We start from the raw sequence: 17,233 nt of genomic DNA on the forward strand, positions 1-17,233 counted from the left end.
CGGCGAGGCGTGCGGCCCTCACGCGCTGCCCGGAGGCCGCGCGGCGCTCCCCGAGCAGACGCACTTCCTGTCGAGTGCAAAGGCCAGAGAGTTTATTAAGCGCAGAAGCTGCGGGTGTCTGACAGGCGGGAGGGAACGCTCATTCCACACGCCGGCAAACACGTCGTATTCAACCTAAAGATTCGTTCCAGCAAAAGCTCCTTCACGCCTCTGGGGTGTGTCACCCCGAGAAAGGGCCCCGTTTCACAGCTGGCAGGGCCGGTGGGGGCCGGTGGGGGCCGGTGGGGGCCGTGGTCCCTCTCTTTTTTTACTGTCTGACCTGGTTTCAGAACAGAAGGTGCGGAATGTGAGAAACAGTCGGCTCACGAAGGAGGAGGCTCGTGTTAGCGGTGTGCAAACACAATTTCCTCCTACGGAAGGTGGATCCGGTCTGTTTCAACACCGATGAGGCCCACGGCGTTATTATCAGGAGCCGTTGTGAGCTGTCGCGGTCTCGCGTCGATCCCGGCTTGTTCACTGGCACGTCATGGTCGACGCCCGCGGGTGACACGGTTGCGCCCGTGAGGGAGCAGGAACACACACCTGATCCAGTCGGGTTTAAAGAACACGCCTCCTGGCCATGCGATCGCAGCGACTCTGCATATTGTGCTCCGCACCTACGTCAAAGTCATTCCGGAATTCTTCTCTTTGCCATTGTTATTCATAGACGCGTCATGTGACCAGTCAAAATGGACGAGGCGTTCGGGTGTTGACAGCCAGTCCTCAAGGTCACGGAGGCGAATGAGAAATCGGGTTTTAGCCGCCAAACGAGCCATCTGCTTCCTCTCTGCAGCTAATTGGCAATAGGTTGACGTGTTTAGCAGCTTCCTTGAGTCCCTCCTCCCTCCAAAGATTTGTTGGGTTTGGTGTCAGGAATAGAGAATTTTGGAGTTTTCCTGTTCTGAGTCACCTTTAATAACATTAAACATCTGACATCAACATGTAGAGGTAATGAACTCTTTTCCTTCAGCAGGAGTAACACCTGCCTCACGCGTGCACACACGCACGCACGCACACACACACACACACACACACACACACACACACACACACACACAGAATCACACTATCTCATTAGTAGCCTTGATCTCTGCTGAAATGCTGAGCAGGTGTCAGTGTTCCTGTGTGTGTGTGTGTGTGTGTGTGTGTGTGTGTGTGTGTGTGTGTGTGTGTGGCTGTGCTTCCTGTGCTGGCTGTGAAACCCGGGACCCTGTGGCTGTGGCTGGACCTGGACTAAGGAAAGGCAGAGGGGCAGAACTGTGCCAGGACACGGCGACAGGACGCCGTCAGCTGCTCCTGGCCGGTGACGTGGTCGTGCTCCGGCCTCTGCACGTCAGCGCCGTCCCCCCCCCCCCTTCCCAGAGCCACAGCTAAAATTATGGACTTGTGAAGCTGTTACCATCTGCTGGTATGGACGATGACGCCTCTGGAAATAGGGGGGGGGGGGGCTACGGTTCAAACGATGATGCGATAAGTTTGGAGAGACGTGATGAACTGACGTGACGTGAAGACTTTTAATTAATAAAAATAGCTGAAAAAAGCTGATCTGTTTTCAAAAGAGCCTCGTGTAATCGCAATTTTGTCCACATCAGGAGAAACGACCAGAGGGTGGTCTGCCGGGTGGGTGCGGGGACGACCCCCCCTCAGAGCGTGACCAGTTTAATATGTAGGGCGGCCCTAATGTACCGCCTGTGGCTGGAAGGTAAAAAGCCTTGGTGGGGTGGCAGGTTTCCTGTGCGGGGGTGGGGTTAGAGATCATCACGCTTGTTAGTGAGAACTCTTCCATCCAAAGCGCGGCAAAGGTTCAGGGGAGACGGCGAGCGTTAACGTCAGACTAGTTTAGGAGTCGGGAAATGGAGGCTGTTCGGCGTGAGGATGAGTCAGGGGATTGTTTAACACCATCCTCATTGTTTCCTGACCACAACGCCGCCCTCTCCTCAACCCCAGGCTCACCAACACAGCCATGCCAATGAAAACGTTCGGGACTTAGTCATTTTAACTCAAGCCGCAGGGTTTCCCCGCCCCCTCCCCATCGCCGCTTTAGCTAAATATTTCTTTTAATCCCAGCCATGGGCTTTCCCTCCTCTCAACCATGTTTCTGGCAAAATCTGCAGGTCACAGAATGATGCAGAGAGGAAGGACGGCAGCGTTGGGTCATACTCAAAATATCCCAGTCATCCGTTGACTGAGACTGACCTGAAGATAAAAGTGCGTTATGCATCAAAAGCAGGTAAACTGGTGTCCCTCAGGGTTGTGTTTCTAACATCACCTGGGCATTTATGTGAAAGGCTCTGAGCCAATCAGAATCCACATCAGACGCGTGCGCTGGCATTCTCCCCCGGAATGTGAGGCCTCTTACTGTGTGCAGCGAGACAGGAACATTTCAGCCACATTAGCTTTAAAAGCTGCTCTCAGTGAACAACCCTCTCCCCGCATGGGCTCGTGAGTGCTGACACGCGGGGCTTTCAGCCGCCGGGAGGAGACGTGGGGAGGGCAGAGGAGCATCAGTGTGACAGCAGCTCTCACCGCGGTGGCTGCCAGAGAGGAACGAGGCCTCCAGATTCTGCTCCGGCGCCACGCCGCAGGTTAGTGTCAGGCTGCAATCAGCTGGGGCCTCATTAATATTAAAAAATAGAACCGGCAGCAGCCAGCGGCGCTCCGGTGCAGATGAGGATGAGAGCTCCTCCTGCTCGGGATGGATGGAAAGCTGTGCAGCGACGCTGTGTTGGGATGGAAAATGTCAAGATGATCCCGTTACACCACCTGTCACTGGAAGATAAGGGGCGAAAAAACAATATTACTGGAATTATTCGTATGTTCACCGCACTTTTACCAGGAATGGAGAGCTCCCATGTGGCTGTACAGTAAACGAGGGTCCTCCTCTCTTACCTGGCCTCCTGTGTTAATGAGAAGTGACAGAGGAGATGAGGCCGATCTCCTACACGGCGCTGGCAGTCGCTTTGCATTAGCAGCGATGACGGATGATTACAGGGAACTCCAGAAGGTAGCGTCTCGCTGAGTGACAGTTAAACTGGGGGGAAACGCAAGTGCGGGCGAGAACCTGGGAGACGCAGGAGCTTGATTACTCAATGGCTCCCCCCCTCCACGGCTCCACGCAGGCTCCACAGCAATTTTTAATGAGAAAAAGATGCAGATGCAGATTGCCCAGCCAGATATCTATTAGCACAAGAGGGGGAAAAAAGGTGCATCGCGAGTGAATTCCGTTGCATCCCGCCGCTTATTTCACTGTTCCAGCTGAAATGGCACATCATCTGTGCAGTCAAGCAGGCGGCACTCATTTCTGCATATGAAATTAGCATTTTTCAGTTTTTTTACAAGCACTTAAAGCTGGGAGATGTTCTTAGCATGAGTGATCGGTGCTATATGAGCATTACTTACACATTTCTGCCCCAAACTGTTGTTCAAACATGCATAATCTCTTGTTTTTATACAAATATGTTCATATATATGCCTAGAACAACTGGAAGCCTGTTATTCCGAGATGCAGTTTGTAAACCTGCGCACCACAGGATAGATTTAAAGACTCTGGACTTGCAAACACTGCGGCGTCCACCAATTTGTTGGTTTTCTAAAAGCATTCTTCCGTCCTCCCATTTCTGAGTCACTCGAAGTCGTTTTCTGACGTTTACAAGTCAGGTCGTCATTGTTTGGATAGCACGGGGTTTTCTGTCAGACCCAGCCCAGCCCGTCCAGAACCCTTACAGCCAGCTGGAATGACAAGAAGAGGCCAATGAAATATAGCCGCTAATGATTTCATGGCACAGGGAGAGCTGCATGCGGGGTCCCCCCCTTGTTTTCAGGAAGGGATTAGTAAATGCATTGTTGTTCCCGTTTCATTCTGTTGTCATTGTGTGCGCACACACACACACACGCACGCACGCACACACACACACCCATGCACATTCCATTAACATTCCATCTCAGCTGTCTCCACCCCTGCGTGGCTCTTGTTTAAATTGAATTCTCATTACCTCGTAGCAATAACCTCGGCTAATTGATTAGCATGTTTTACGCAAATGTACGCGATCCAGTCAATCTTCGAGTTTTTCAAAAGGAGGCAACAAAGCGCACATGTCACTTAACATTTCCCATACGTATCGGTTTGCATAACATTCTGCTGGTAAGTACCACAGGGGTGAGAGGTCGCGTCAGAGCCAACTGACCCAAGTTCTAAGTATGTCTGGGGCAAAGTCCCAGCGCAGTGTTGTGTCGTAGGTCATATTGAGAAAATGTCTAAAATTCACAGTCCTGCCGGAAAAGAAGGCTGAGATCACATCTAATACTTTTGATCTGCTGACCTCACAGTTAATGCTGCAAAGATGGTAAGAAGAATTCACATCGCGAACGCTGCAGCGACGCGCCGTAGCTAACAAAGCACTGATATGTACGTCACGACTTTATCTAAAGTGGAAATGGAAACATGTTTGCAGACATAAGCTAACCCACCTGTCGCTGATTAACAGATTGAACAGTTTGAGGTGACGCTCCAACAAGTCTCGTGATCATTTAGCTTCAGCTGGGAGACACGTAAGTGCCAAGTTTCTTGATTTTCACAACTTTTGTTTTGGTCTTCCTGAGCTAAGACGAGCATTAGCTCTGTCATTTTCGGCCTTGCATCCCTCATCGGCGCGGCTGTAAATCAACTCTTTATCTCCTTTCATCAAACTGGGTTCCACTCGTCTCCAGCTGTTTGGCTGTTAGCCGGGCTCTGGCTCTGGGGCTCGGTTGCAGCGGTAGCTCCCCTCACTGCTCTGATGTTGCAATCTACACAGATGTCAGTGAGCAGGAGGCCGCTGCTAACAATGCTATCAGTCACTATTCAACCGTGCACATAACTAAGCAGAAAAGAATGTGAGCCCATTTGTACACATAAACAGCGCATTTAAAAGAAATAAAGTTCTTCAGAATTAATAGGTAACTCTTTTTAACTACCTAAAAGGGAAAACTGCAATAAAGAAGATAACGGCTAGCATTATCTAAGCGTAGCGCTACCACGGGATCAGACTTGGCTCTTTGTCCATCTTATATCATTTTGTACTGGTGTTGCAAAGCGGTTGCTCTAAGCGGCTAATTGCCCCATAGGGATAAATAAAGCTTTAATAAAAATCCCACCAGAATAGAGCATAACTCACGGAGCTACTAAGGACAAAAACTGCTATTACCGTACCACATCAAAGCTTTCCACAACTCTGAAGTCAGGCGCGGCGTCGCATCGTATCTGTCCTGAGCACCTTTGACCTTTATCTCTACAGATGCATGAGACCTGACTCATGCTGGACGCCGACCAGCACGGATTAGATGTGGGATACTTCGTGTATCTGTGTCGGCGGTCACAATTCTAAATGCTGATGGGGGTTATTCAACACTTTCCCGTTTCATGGCACCCATAATCTCCTCCGTATATATAGCCACAATCCTTTCCAACTCTGCCGAAACACTTTCATAACTTTACCAGTCCCGAATTTAGCCGCAGTTCATGTATACTTACATCAGTCAGCATGTCAGAGATGACTGAGAATCCTGGTCTGCTCCAGTGGAACACCCTTGACTTGAGTCCTCGTCAGAGACATTCGTGGCCCTGCTCCTGGGCTTCATGCCACAGGTCTATTGCTGGAGATGTGAACTCCGAGGAATGCTGGGATATAGAGTCGGGCACTATATAATCACAGATCTGACACAATAAAAAGGGAGACAAAAAAGGAGTCATAGAAGCAGAGTGAATGTGGAAATCAAGTGGAATAAATATATATGGACAGAATCCTGTCCGTTCTATTGCAGTTGCAGCCTTGAAAAAACATACACAACAAACTTTTATAGCAGTCACAGACCATGAACGAGAAAAAAAGGGAACGCAAAGACCTTCGTCAAGCAGCTCATGTCTCCACGCCTTGTGACTCACCTGTGGTATAGTCAAAATTCATATATAGACAGGAGTAACACAAGTTTACAGAATGTAACAGGTTGCTTTATGATCAAAGCCCCACGGGTTTGGAGATCAAAATCGTCAAAATCCCTCCAGACTCTGGAGCAGCTAATTGGTAAGTATGAAAAAAAGCTAATCCTCGTCAACAGGAGGCAAACTGGCGCTCCCCAAGCTTTTTCTCCTGTACTTCCTGTTGCTGCAGTTCAAATGTGTGTAGCTGTAGCATCTAAAGATGGATGCTGACCTCCTCCCGCCCTAAAGCGATGCTAGAAATGAGATCACGGGTGGGACACACCGAGAAGAGGCAACCACTCTGTTAAGCTAAGCTAACGCGAACAACCCCAGAACAGTCAGGCACCAAAGACGGGGCTGTAGCTCAACTCGGTTTGTTTTGCTTCTGCAAATTAGAACTATGAACAACATTTCAACATCCAGAACTGATGAATATTCTTACTCGCCCATTTTAAAATAAAATTGTTGAGTCCTTTCTCTTGTCTGAGATAAGAAAAGAAAGAAAGAAAGAAAGAAAGAAGAAAGAAAGAAAGAAAGAAAGAAAGAAAGAAAAGAAAGAAAGAAAGAAAAGAAAGAGAAAGAAAGAAAGAAAGAAAGAAAGAAAAGAAAGAGAAGAAAGAAAATTCTTCTGTGTGAAACAAGCCAAGTTGCATAAATCTCCAGGGCTGTTTAGAATCCGCCGATGGAATTCTAAAAAGAAAACAGATGCAAAAAAGACAAAATGTTAACAGATTACAAAATCCAGCGTCTAATTTGACATCATGTGTTCCAAAAAAAAATAATCACCACACAAATGGCAGAAAAGGGGAAAAACTCCCATCAGAACCACATTTCATCTTTTCGGACTAGCAAAGATAACCTGTCAAATGCTGGTAACTTCTCCACTAATATCTCAAACATTAAAATAAACCCCAAATCATTATTAGTTTGCCACTCACCACCCTCAGTGACCCCCGAGCGTCACACATTACGACTACAGAAACATGTCCTGAGTGTCCATCTGCTCCCGGGTCCCTTAAACGTCCTTTAAACGTTACATCACCCTTCATCTGGGCTACATGTGCCGTTTTTTCTCTGTCGGTGCTTTTTCCATTATTTTTTCCAAAGTTTTCTCCATGGCCTCCTTCTGTTGGTAAACCTTGCTCAGGATTAGCCAGTAGGGATATTCACAAATATTTCCCTCATAAAAACATCACATAGGACATGAATGCAACATCTGCCATATGTGACAGTAGTGTTTCTGGATGGGGGCTCATACGACTGACTGCCACATGTGGGGACCATGGAAATGTAAAATGAATCACTTCCTGTCAGCAGGAAGTGACGGGGACTCACCCAGGATGCATTGCCAAAGACTTCAAGAGGATAATGCGACCATATATAAATAAAGTGTTGATTACCAACGGCTTATGTTGCTCAGGTTTAGATCTAAGCGGTCCCATATGATACGCATCAGGCTTGGACAGAACCCGGCCCCGGTGTTTGAGCGGTTCAGGCCCCCTTCTCACACGAACGGAACAGACTCGACCTTTGGGAATGCAAAATAACATTACGCATCGGGGGAAAACGTGGAAAAGAAAGCTCCCACCACCTGCCTCTGGACACAGCAGGTGAGCCTCCCCGCAGCTCTGAGCCGGCCTGTGATTGGCAAGCCAGAGGAGCCGGGGTCCAACAGGGCTGCGGGCTACATATAAGAACCTGCCTCCGCTCTGTCAGTATGCTGTGGGCTCTCAAGGGGCAGATAGGGAGGACTGGGGCTTTAGCCTCTGCTAATCTAGTGGGTAGATGACTGACGTCTCCCTGTCCATCAAAGTGTGACCTGGGGCGCACTTTTAATGAGATCCATTCCACATGACGGGCGCCACCTCTCCCTGGGCCGTCTGTCTAATCGCCTCCTCTGTTCCAACCTAGTTGCCGACTACATGTGTTGCTACTTTAACATAGCAGCTGTGTGTGTGTGGGGGGGGGGGGGGGGGTTCCCAGGTAAGGATGTGATGTTAAAACTGATGATTTGTTCCTTCATCCATTACAGCTGTACTGCAGCAGTTTGTTCCTGTTTCTTTAAGTCTAGGGTTGCACCGGGGTTTACATCGTCCTACATTTGACGAGGGAATATTTCTTCAACAGTTGAGCCTCCCAAACTCACTTTATAGAGCGTACTTTCCAACGTGCACGCTCCAACATCCAACACACGCCCAAAGCATTAAACATGGGCTGGAAGGACTTGGCCTCTTGGTTTGTATCAGAAACACATTTTTTTGGACGGCGTTGAGCAACCTCTGACACATCTGTAAAACATTTGGGGGGGGGGGGGGGGGGGGGCAGCGGGGCACGACTGTACGTGCGCGACACGCAGACAAACGGAATCGCTTTGTTGAATTGTTCGTTTAGAAGAAACCTTCACATAATTGATCCAAATTTGCGAAGGACAAATGCTGAAGAAAGTCTGCTGCCAGGACTCCAGACCTCGGGTCCTCGTGAACGCTCGCGCTCACACGATCCAAGAGTTCGGAATGATTATCAGCATTTCGGAAGAAATCTGCTTTTGCTTTCTTATGCTGGATGTGAAGGAGTCGTGGTCACTCCAGTAATCAAAAGGTTATGGGATCAATCTCTGACGTGTCACAGTCTGAAGTGTCCTTGAGCAAGCTAAAGAATCCTGATGCTGTGTACCTGTGGTTGGACTGTTTGCTCATAAATACAGATCAATTCCTTCATTTGATTATGTACCTAAAAATAAAGGTCACATCGGTAGTTTGTCAACAGCTACTTTTGCTTGTCAGAAATCCGCTTGCTGGGGTGACTTATTACAAATGAGCAATTGAGCAATGCCGACCCGTCAGTGTGATCTATTATCAAATTTGTCATCAAACCCAGGTCAAAGTAATTCCTGCATCCAAACACTAGAGGCTGCTGTGTAGGTTTGGGGTTCTTATAGCCAGAACAGCCTGAACATCATCCAAGCAACCAGCCAAGTGCTCCTAAACATTTTCACTCCGCTTACCAAATGTGACCAGTTCCCTCATACATTGTTTTCTCTCAGGCTTTTCTGCTTCATGCCTACTTCAAATATGCAGCGCAGCACATAACATTTGTGTAAATGGGATCAGATAGCTACGAATTAGTGGAGGAGGTTTCCACAAACATCCACCGGAGGCCTTCAATTGCATGAGGTTACAAACACACGAGCGTTGCTACGTGCTAAAGCTATGTAGCATACGCATGGCTAACCATAGAGCTGACCATAGAGCTAACCATAGAGCTAACCATAGAGTTAACCATAGAGCTAACCATAGAGCTGACCATAGAGCTAACCATAGAGCTAACCATATAACCTTCTCCATATAGGCCTCACACGTTGCGACGCATTCCGAGCCGATTGGTTACTATGAGCGAAGCGCGAGGAAGAGAACGCTGTAGCAGTACACGAGAGGGAGCAGGCCACACACGGAGAGGCTGCTCTGCTCAGCAGATGATCTTACAGGCTATGAGGATGCTGCTCACTGCCAGGGTACCAACGCTGCTGTCTGGCAGTCACGCCACGGCCCCCGAGACCCCGCTTCAGGCGAACAGCCTTTACATCATCATCTGGTGCCTCCGACACAGATGCTTTAAGTGGAAGTTACTGAATATCTGCAGCGGCCACGCAAACATTCGACCAGCTGGGAATGAGACAACTGTACGTATCTGTTCACTTCTCCCAGAACAAGATGGGATTAGTGTACTTTGATTGGTAACTGCTGGCATAAATGGAGAGACTGGGTTTTCTTTTCCTTCTATCCTGAAGAATCAGGCCCCATATGTGTCTGTTTGATCTGCACAATGTCTCCAGTGACTGGCCAGAGTCTGTCAGCATGCGGTCATTTCATGGAGTAATGTTACCCAAGCAACTGCAATGACGGCGCACTTTAATCGTTTTTGTGCTCTCTTCCCCCACTTTGTTTTCATTTCTTTTTACAAACTGACACATTCTATAAAACCCTGCTGTTGCTGCAGCGTGGAACACAACAGCCGAATATTTGGGAAAACCGTGACACCATTCGGTAATTTGAGCTCCTGGAGCGCTGATGGGAACGCAGACAGCGATAAGTCCGGGAGACTCGCCGGGGTGCCGCCGCCACCGCCGCTCCTGACATCCCTCCAAACAACACGTGCACAGTTAATTAAATTGGGAAGTAATCCACGGAGAAAGACGCAGGTTTGAATCTGCGCCGAACTCGCCGATCTGTTACGACACAACTGCTGCTGGGAAATCCGGGAGCAGATGTTGAGGAGATTTTCTCTCCGAAAAACTGCCTTCTTTTAGGCCGCGACCTCACAGTATATCTGTTTCAACAAGAATTCAGAATACCAGAGTCGTGACAAAGAAAACGCGGTCCAGGACTTTCATCAAGCCATATTTCATTACCTATAATTTCATTTGGGTGTGTTCTGGCAACGGCAGAAAGGGGCGCATGAAATGTCTTGGAGCCATAACTCAATCAGGGAGTCAAAGGTTCGGTGGAAAACAGACAAAGACGAAGCAAACACGCGGCCTGATTTGTGTCTCTGGTGTTGTGGTCGCTTTCGTCCGCCGTGCACAGACACGCAGGAGTGTTCCTCTTTAACACACAGAAGCGTTCGGTTGCATCTCCTCTATGTCTTTTTAAATTCTTGCACCACCTGTTACACGGACTCATCTGGGTGAGTGATGACAGGAGGATGAGTTCTGCTGTGTGTGTGTGTGTGTGTGTGTGTGTGTGTGTGTTGGAGGGGGGGGAGTGAAGGACAAGGGATTCATCAGAGTCCATCCAGAGCTATCGCAATAGAATGTTAAAATGAGGAGGGTTGGCCTAAATATACATTTAAAATGCTGCGCACTGCAAAGTCTCAACCTCAGAGCGCAGACGTTCCCTTCCTCCTCGGGCCAGACTAAGATTACACAGTCGTCCGAACGCAATGACACAGATATTATTATGCTGATCTTCTGTGTGCTGCGGTGCGCTAACGTCCGCAGACAAAATACAGCGAGAAAAATGGTCGACTCCGACCTGACCGCCGAGAGAAAGGACTCTGGGACGTTTTATTCAGAATCCCCATTCTGAACCTTGACTGTGACGAGGCAGGGGAAAAAAATGGGTTTGGAAACTGCACTTTCTGTGTGCATGCAGCCTAAAATCAAAGTCAGATTGTGACCAAGCAAGCATGCTCCCGCTGTAGGTGAAGGCGTGGTGGTGATACTGTGGGATTCATCACGGTTGTTGTGTTTGATATTGTTTTAAGACACTTAAGACACGTCATCTGATGTGCAGTGCAGTATAACTTATCCTTGAGAACTGAGATGTATGTTTTTAGAAGCACTATAGGGGGAAAGGCACAATACTAAGGAAGGGGGGCAGAAAACACACACTACATTTGGACACTGTGAGAAAGCTGTATTAGGTTGTGGCAAAAAGTCCCATGTTTCCCTCTAAATCTGACCACAGACACATTCGACCGAGCTCTGAATACAAAACTAAGACCACTTTTAGTGCCACACATTAAAAAAAACGCTTAATCATTTCCTCTTGCTGTCTTCAGAATCTCCATGTGGTCAAAAACTTGCGGGTGGTTGCCAATAAAGTATGATTCCGAGGGGTCGGAAATTCAGGCATCCAACAATGCATGAGAAAACTGCAATTCAAACGCTCCCCCAACAACCACAGGTAGCATCTCTGGGGCACCTTGAACCACAAAGTCATGCTAAATATAACACTGCTGTCTTTCACTGCATTTTGCTATGAGGGAGGAGGAAGGGGGCCAGTGTGAAGTAAAACTGGCTGATAGTTGGGGGGTGGGATGTAACACACAGGCAGGGAGCAGGATCAGACCTTGTGGAGCCTGTTGGGAAACAGCTTTAATTCATACCAAATCATCCCACCACAGCTGCCCGCTTTCCCCTCCGTTCCCAGGCAGGAGACATGAGAGCCAGATACAATGAGACAGACTCGTGTCACTTTTAAAAAGGCAGCTGTCCCATTTTTAGCTTCGCAAAGCTCCAGCTGAGTCATAGACGGCTTCTGTGACAGCAGACCAAAGGACACGAGCGGAGAAATGACAATCAGCCGATCGCGGGACGATCCGGATGGGACAACTTTGGACCAAAGAGAATGATTCATCTTAAGCTCAATAGACACGTCGTGCAGAAGGGAGACAAGAGTGAGAAGATTCACCAGTAGGAAGGATTTATTAGTCCCAGAGAAGTAGCAACAATGCGGAGACCACCGGGATCTGAAAAGATTAGCCAGAGAAAAACTAAATGTGATGAGTACAGATCCCTGTAGTACTCCCACTCAACCAAAGGACGGGGTTTTCCCCTCAATTTCCCTGATGTGAGCTGCTCTTGTCCTTAAATGAAACTGTTAACTGCCTGAAACTGCCTAATTTCCTGGTGAATGTCTGTTGCTGTGGTGATTTAGGCTCGGGTTCAAAAACATTTATTTCATTTCATGTCTGTAAAGAAATTGGCAGCGAGCATCCACCTGAAGTTTTTTGCTCCCTGGCGTCTAAAAGGAGCCAAGTTTTTAAGACCCGGTTCAACTTTTCATCAGCGACTGCCAGGTTTGGGAGTGAGGTATGACTCTGCAAAGTGCGGCGTTATCTTTTTCCCATTTAAATGCTAATGAGCGCGCCGCTAGTAGTCAAAGAGCTGCAGAAGCAGTGTGAATTTTTAATATCTCATCACACCAAAAGGTAACAGCTCCCACAGTGAGGCAGCGGGATGTGTGCATGTTCCCTCATTAAACTGTACACAGGTGATGAGTCCCCCACCCCCCGACGCCAGGGTATCTCCACTTGTGTGTGTGTGTGTGTGTGTTTGTGTGTGTGTGTGTGTGTGTGTGTGTGTGTGTGTGTGTGCAGGTCAGGCGTGCGTTTAGATGTGTGCGCAGGGATAAGTGTGTATCTGCGTGCGTGCTCACTTGTGTCTTCACCTCATCAGAAATGAGCAGCTGCTAATTGCCTCCACATCAAGTGTTAAAGCAGCAGACAGAGGCCGAGGCTGTCACACTCTTACCTCCCCTGACTGCTCGGATCATCAAAATTCACTGAATATAATGAAAAGCACGCGGCAGGATGGTCTTACCTCTCCCACACTGCCACCTGTTTTGTGAAATTGTCCCTTTGGTTTCAAAGTATGCTGTTTTTCTGTACTTAATATACTTTTATGAGCAACCTGAGAACACATAATTTGAGTGGCGCTGCCTTCAGGTCCCACAGGAAGACACAATTTTGTTGACTTCAGCATTAACACAATGCCTTCAAAGGAAAAAAGATACAGTGTTCCATTATTCTGACTCTTTTTTGATATGTTTCCATAGAGAACAAACATTTTTTACATTTTTTTTCATACAAATGCAAGTTTCTCCTGTGGTCTGGCACCCAGAGAGGATCTTTGGCCACAACATTATCTTTTAAATTTCACTCCTCTGACAGTTGTTGGAGGAAAGAACGTCGGCGGAATGAACCGCGGAGCATGAAAGGCTCTTATGAAGGCAGGCCCTCCTCGAAGCCAGGATGCAATAATTGCTTTTCTCTTGTCTCACGCTAGTGACAGATGTTAAGGCCACCAGAGGCCTGAAGTTGGAAATAATATTCCTGATTAAAAACAACATATATGAAACAACATGCAGCTGTTGGATGCATGACAAGAGAGAAGACACATAATGAGCAGGAACGATAAAACATGGAGATGGATGCGGCTCGGAAACACAATGACAACTGAACTTGGCCGGCCTGGAAGCTGCTGGAGCCTGTGAAGTTTGTGGGAAGTGATTTTATTGTCTGATTTATTCCGGCTGACAGAGCAGTGTTCCGTGTGCACTCACACACCAAACGTGTTCTCTCCGTGTTATTTGGCTGCGGTGCATTGTGTTGCTCCGACCACCCAAACATCCACGCCCGGATGCATTAATAGACGAAGCTGTGTGGCTCTTTGTGTTCGGTGCGACATCAAAAGACAAGAGTGGGACGAGGCTGCGCCGATTCAGAACTGAGATATTAATATCTTCTGCTGTGTGTGAGACCTTGTGAGTTAAGGGTCAGCTAAGTCGCTCCCTGAGCACTTTGAGGATGTGGAAACGTTGATGCCGAGCACTTTTGCTTCCCCTGGTGCGAGCATCCATAAACAGGCGCAGTAAATGGAAACAGTCAGAACAGATCTGACATAAGTGGAAGTTAGATGAACCACAAATGTGGACAGAGGACTCGTACAGCTCCCATTTAACGGGTCTGAAAAAGAAATAAATGGCAGGTAAGTTTTTGAACATGTGGCCGTTTCACGGGCCGTCCTTCCACTGGGCTGAGCTCGTTGTTATTCCAGGACAGGAAGCCTCCAGGTCGTCCAGATTCCTCTCGATTTTACACGTTTCTGCCAAAGCTTCGTCCCCACAGACCACATGAAGCCAGAGCTAGTGCATTTTTTCATTTATGGAATAATACACATCCACATAGGGTGTCAGCTGCGTTGCGCTCAGCGACTGGATAAGAAGCGAAATAAGCCGGTGTGATCAGGGGAGGGATCGAGGGAGATTAAAAGATTTAAGGCTCCATTTGCCCATGAATATCTGATGCCTATCTGAGGCGAGAGCGACTGATCCTCTCTCCGGTCACGGAGGTGTCGAAGGAAATCTACCTTATCTGCATCTGGCCACTTCTCAACTGTTCCTTGTATGAATGAGCTCATGGAACCCCTGCTGGGATGAAGATCCGTGCGTTTCATCTTACATTAAGGGCCTTTATTTGCGTGACACTGATCCTAGTCAGTGCTGGTGTCAGATGTGGCTTCAGAAAAGCCTCTCAGTGCATAACTGCCAAAGTTTCAAACCTCACTGTAGACACTTGGTATTCTAATTGCATTGCATTGTGAATAGTTATCAGTGTCATCAAATCAACATGTCTTGTCCACTCTGTCTGTGTTTGATTGGCACAGGCTATTGCCTCACACTGAAACTAGAGGATTCTTGCTTGCTAAAACAATGGCAGCAGGGTAAAAAAAAACAAAAAAAAACCCTGTTGGCGCAAATGCAACATGTTCAAATCTACAGCCTGTGTTTTAATCCACTTGTAGTCAGCAGCTTTTATTTCGTCACGAGTTTATCTCTGTTGCGCCTCCGGGTTGAACAGGCACGCAGGACACATCGGTTCTGTGCTACATTTTGGGGCGGGACGGAGCGCAGGGATGCTAAGGTAGGTTCCCTCCCCCATGGGTGTGTCTACTGTCGAGAGACCTCAGTCTATCCACCTGCAGAGACCGCCTTGGGTGCACTTGAGCGCCGCCGCGCACAGCCGGATCCCGCTCGGACACTCATCTGCAGGACGCTTGCTTTGTTTACCGCCTCCCCCCTCCGTGGGGAAAGAAAAACACAGTCTGTCCATGAGATTTGGAAATCGCTTCAAGTTGAGACGACCGCGTCAAGTTGATTTCGATCCGCGCTTTGTTTGGCTCTGGGATAATCTTCTGCAGCAGGGAAGCGCAGATCCGTGCGTGCGTGCGGACAGAGGAACTCCGGGTCTGGGTGGATGGTTTTACACTAGAGCGGATTCATAGGAGAATTCTTTGGAGGCAACCAGAAGGTAGGCCATTGTGCAAGAGCCGCTCTGAAACAACCAAACTCATATTCATTATTTTCAGGAAGATGGAAGTAAATCAGTAAAAGCCACATACGGCCGAGCGCTGCTGTGCACGGACATAACGCAACGATTATTCTCAGTGGTTTATGGGCAAAAGTATAGCGGACGTTTGTGTCTTTGCTGCAGCATTTCTTTAGATCTTAACTGATATATTTAGCACAAGCAATAGTTCTTGCGGTTATAACAACTTAATAAACCAATTAAACTGTCAAGTCGAAATCGCGTGCGTGCGCGCGTGTGTTGAAAGTTGCTGCTGCGTGTGATGGTGGAGCTCAGATTTATTGTCTTTGACGGTTTAAGACTCTCAAAGTCTGGATGACACGTGGTCCGTGGCCGTGCCCTCATAACTCAGTGCCCAGTCACGCTTTATTTTGGTGACCAGCGGATCCTCTTTGGAGTTCTGGCGTTGGGGATCAGGAGTGGAACCTGATCTTTAATCCCGAGTGACAGTTTCACCTCGGGCTCAGATCCACGTTTACGAGTAGCCCCGCTCCGTGCGTGCGTGCGTAATTACAGCAGCGCGCTCTCACTAAAAATATTCTGTATATTTTTCAAGGCGTGGCGCGGTCTTCTTTAAACGTTGACTCATTAGATCCCTTTTTGGGCGCGTTATTAACCAAAGTTCCCTTCGTGGCGTTAAACGGCGCGTCGTTGCGTTTCGTGATCCCCGCGCGCCGCCGGTGCGCGCCTCGCAGCCACGGCGATAGCAGCTCCCGCCGCTGAAATCCTGCCGTCTCTGCGCTTTGGTGACAGGATTCAGGTATTCGCAACATATCTTGTTTGAGAATCGGCAGAAAGTGGAGGTTTCTCAGCCTCGCCCTGCTGGACTCAGTAGTTAAGACCCTTGCAGCCGTGCCGCGAGGCGCACGCACGGAAAGGAAGGATGGAAAAGGCACCTTCGTAAAAATCTGACATAAAATCCACTCTGAAACAATAATATTCACTTTCAGACTCTTAAGGGCTGCAGGTTTTATGAGTCTGCCTCAGTTATTGGAATGTAGTGCGCACCGTTAGAGGTGACCTGCTCAGGGAGTCACAGATTCTCTTCCGTTATGAGATTTCCAACAGGCCTGGAAAACGGGGTGGATTCAGCGCTTGTGTCTCAGCCTTTGTCTGGTTTTCTAATTGTCTCAGTGACTGAGCACTGAGCGGTGCGCCGGGGCCGTGAGGTTGCAAGTGCAGACATATTGTCTGATGCTCCTGCCTGCCGGCCTGTCTGTCTCTCTGTCTGTGTGTGTGTGTGTGTGTGTGTGTGTGTGTGTGTGTGTGTGTCTGTCCCCCAGCTTCTGAACTCTCCCTCTCCTCTGTTAACAAACAGAGGGACAATGTTGTGGGACAAACTGTGCTGGCTGCTGGCCCTGCTGGCCCTATCATCTGGGGGGCTGCCCACTTCCAACGAGCCCCTCTCCGCTCCCAGGATCTTCCTGTCCTTCAAAGGTAAGCTACTTTCAATACTGTGTGTGAGAGAGAGCCCCCGTTTATAGACCCAGTAACTGGCCCATGTTTACTGATGAGCCATCATGGTTTTTCCTTAATAACTGGAATGTTTATGCTCTCGTCTCGTCTCGTTTATTCTCTCAGTGGACCGAC

General features: G+C 48.3%; 1 protein-coding gene across 1 annotated transcript in view; it reads left to right on the forward strand.

Annotated features, from left to right (window-relative positions):
* The first annotated feature begins 15,239 nt into the window (after positions 1 to 15,239).
* The window catches only part of sema3fa (sema domain, immunoglobulin domain (Ig), short basic domain, secreted, (semaphorin) 3Fa), a 36,389-nt gene continuing 34,395 nt past the window's right edge, over positions 15,240 to 17,233 (forward strand). The window contains exons 1-2 of the mRNA XM_011613946.2: positions 15,240 to 15,586; positions 16,962 to 17,080. Coding sequence (XP_011612248.1) covers positions 16,969 to 17,080 — 112 coding nt within the window. The 5' untranslated portion in view covers positions 15,240 to 15,586; positions 16,962 to 16,968. The remainder of the gene's footprint in view (positions 15,587 to 16,961; positions 17,081 to 17,233) is intronic.

Source organism: Takifugu rubripes, chromosome 19 (assembly GCF_901000725.2).
Source record: "Takifugu rubripes chromosome 19, fTakRub1.2, whole genome shotgun sequence".
NCBI classification, from domain to species: Eukaryota; Metazoa; Chordata; class Actinopteri; order Tetraodontiformes; family Tetraodontidae; genus Takifugu; species Takifugu rubripes.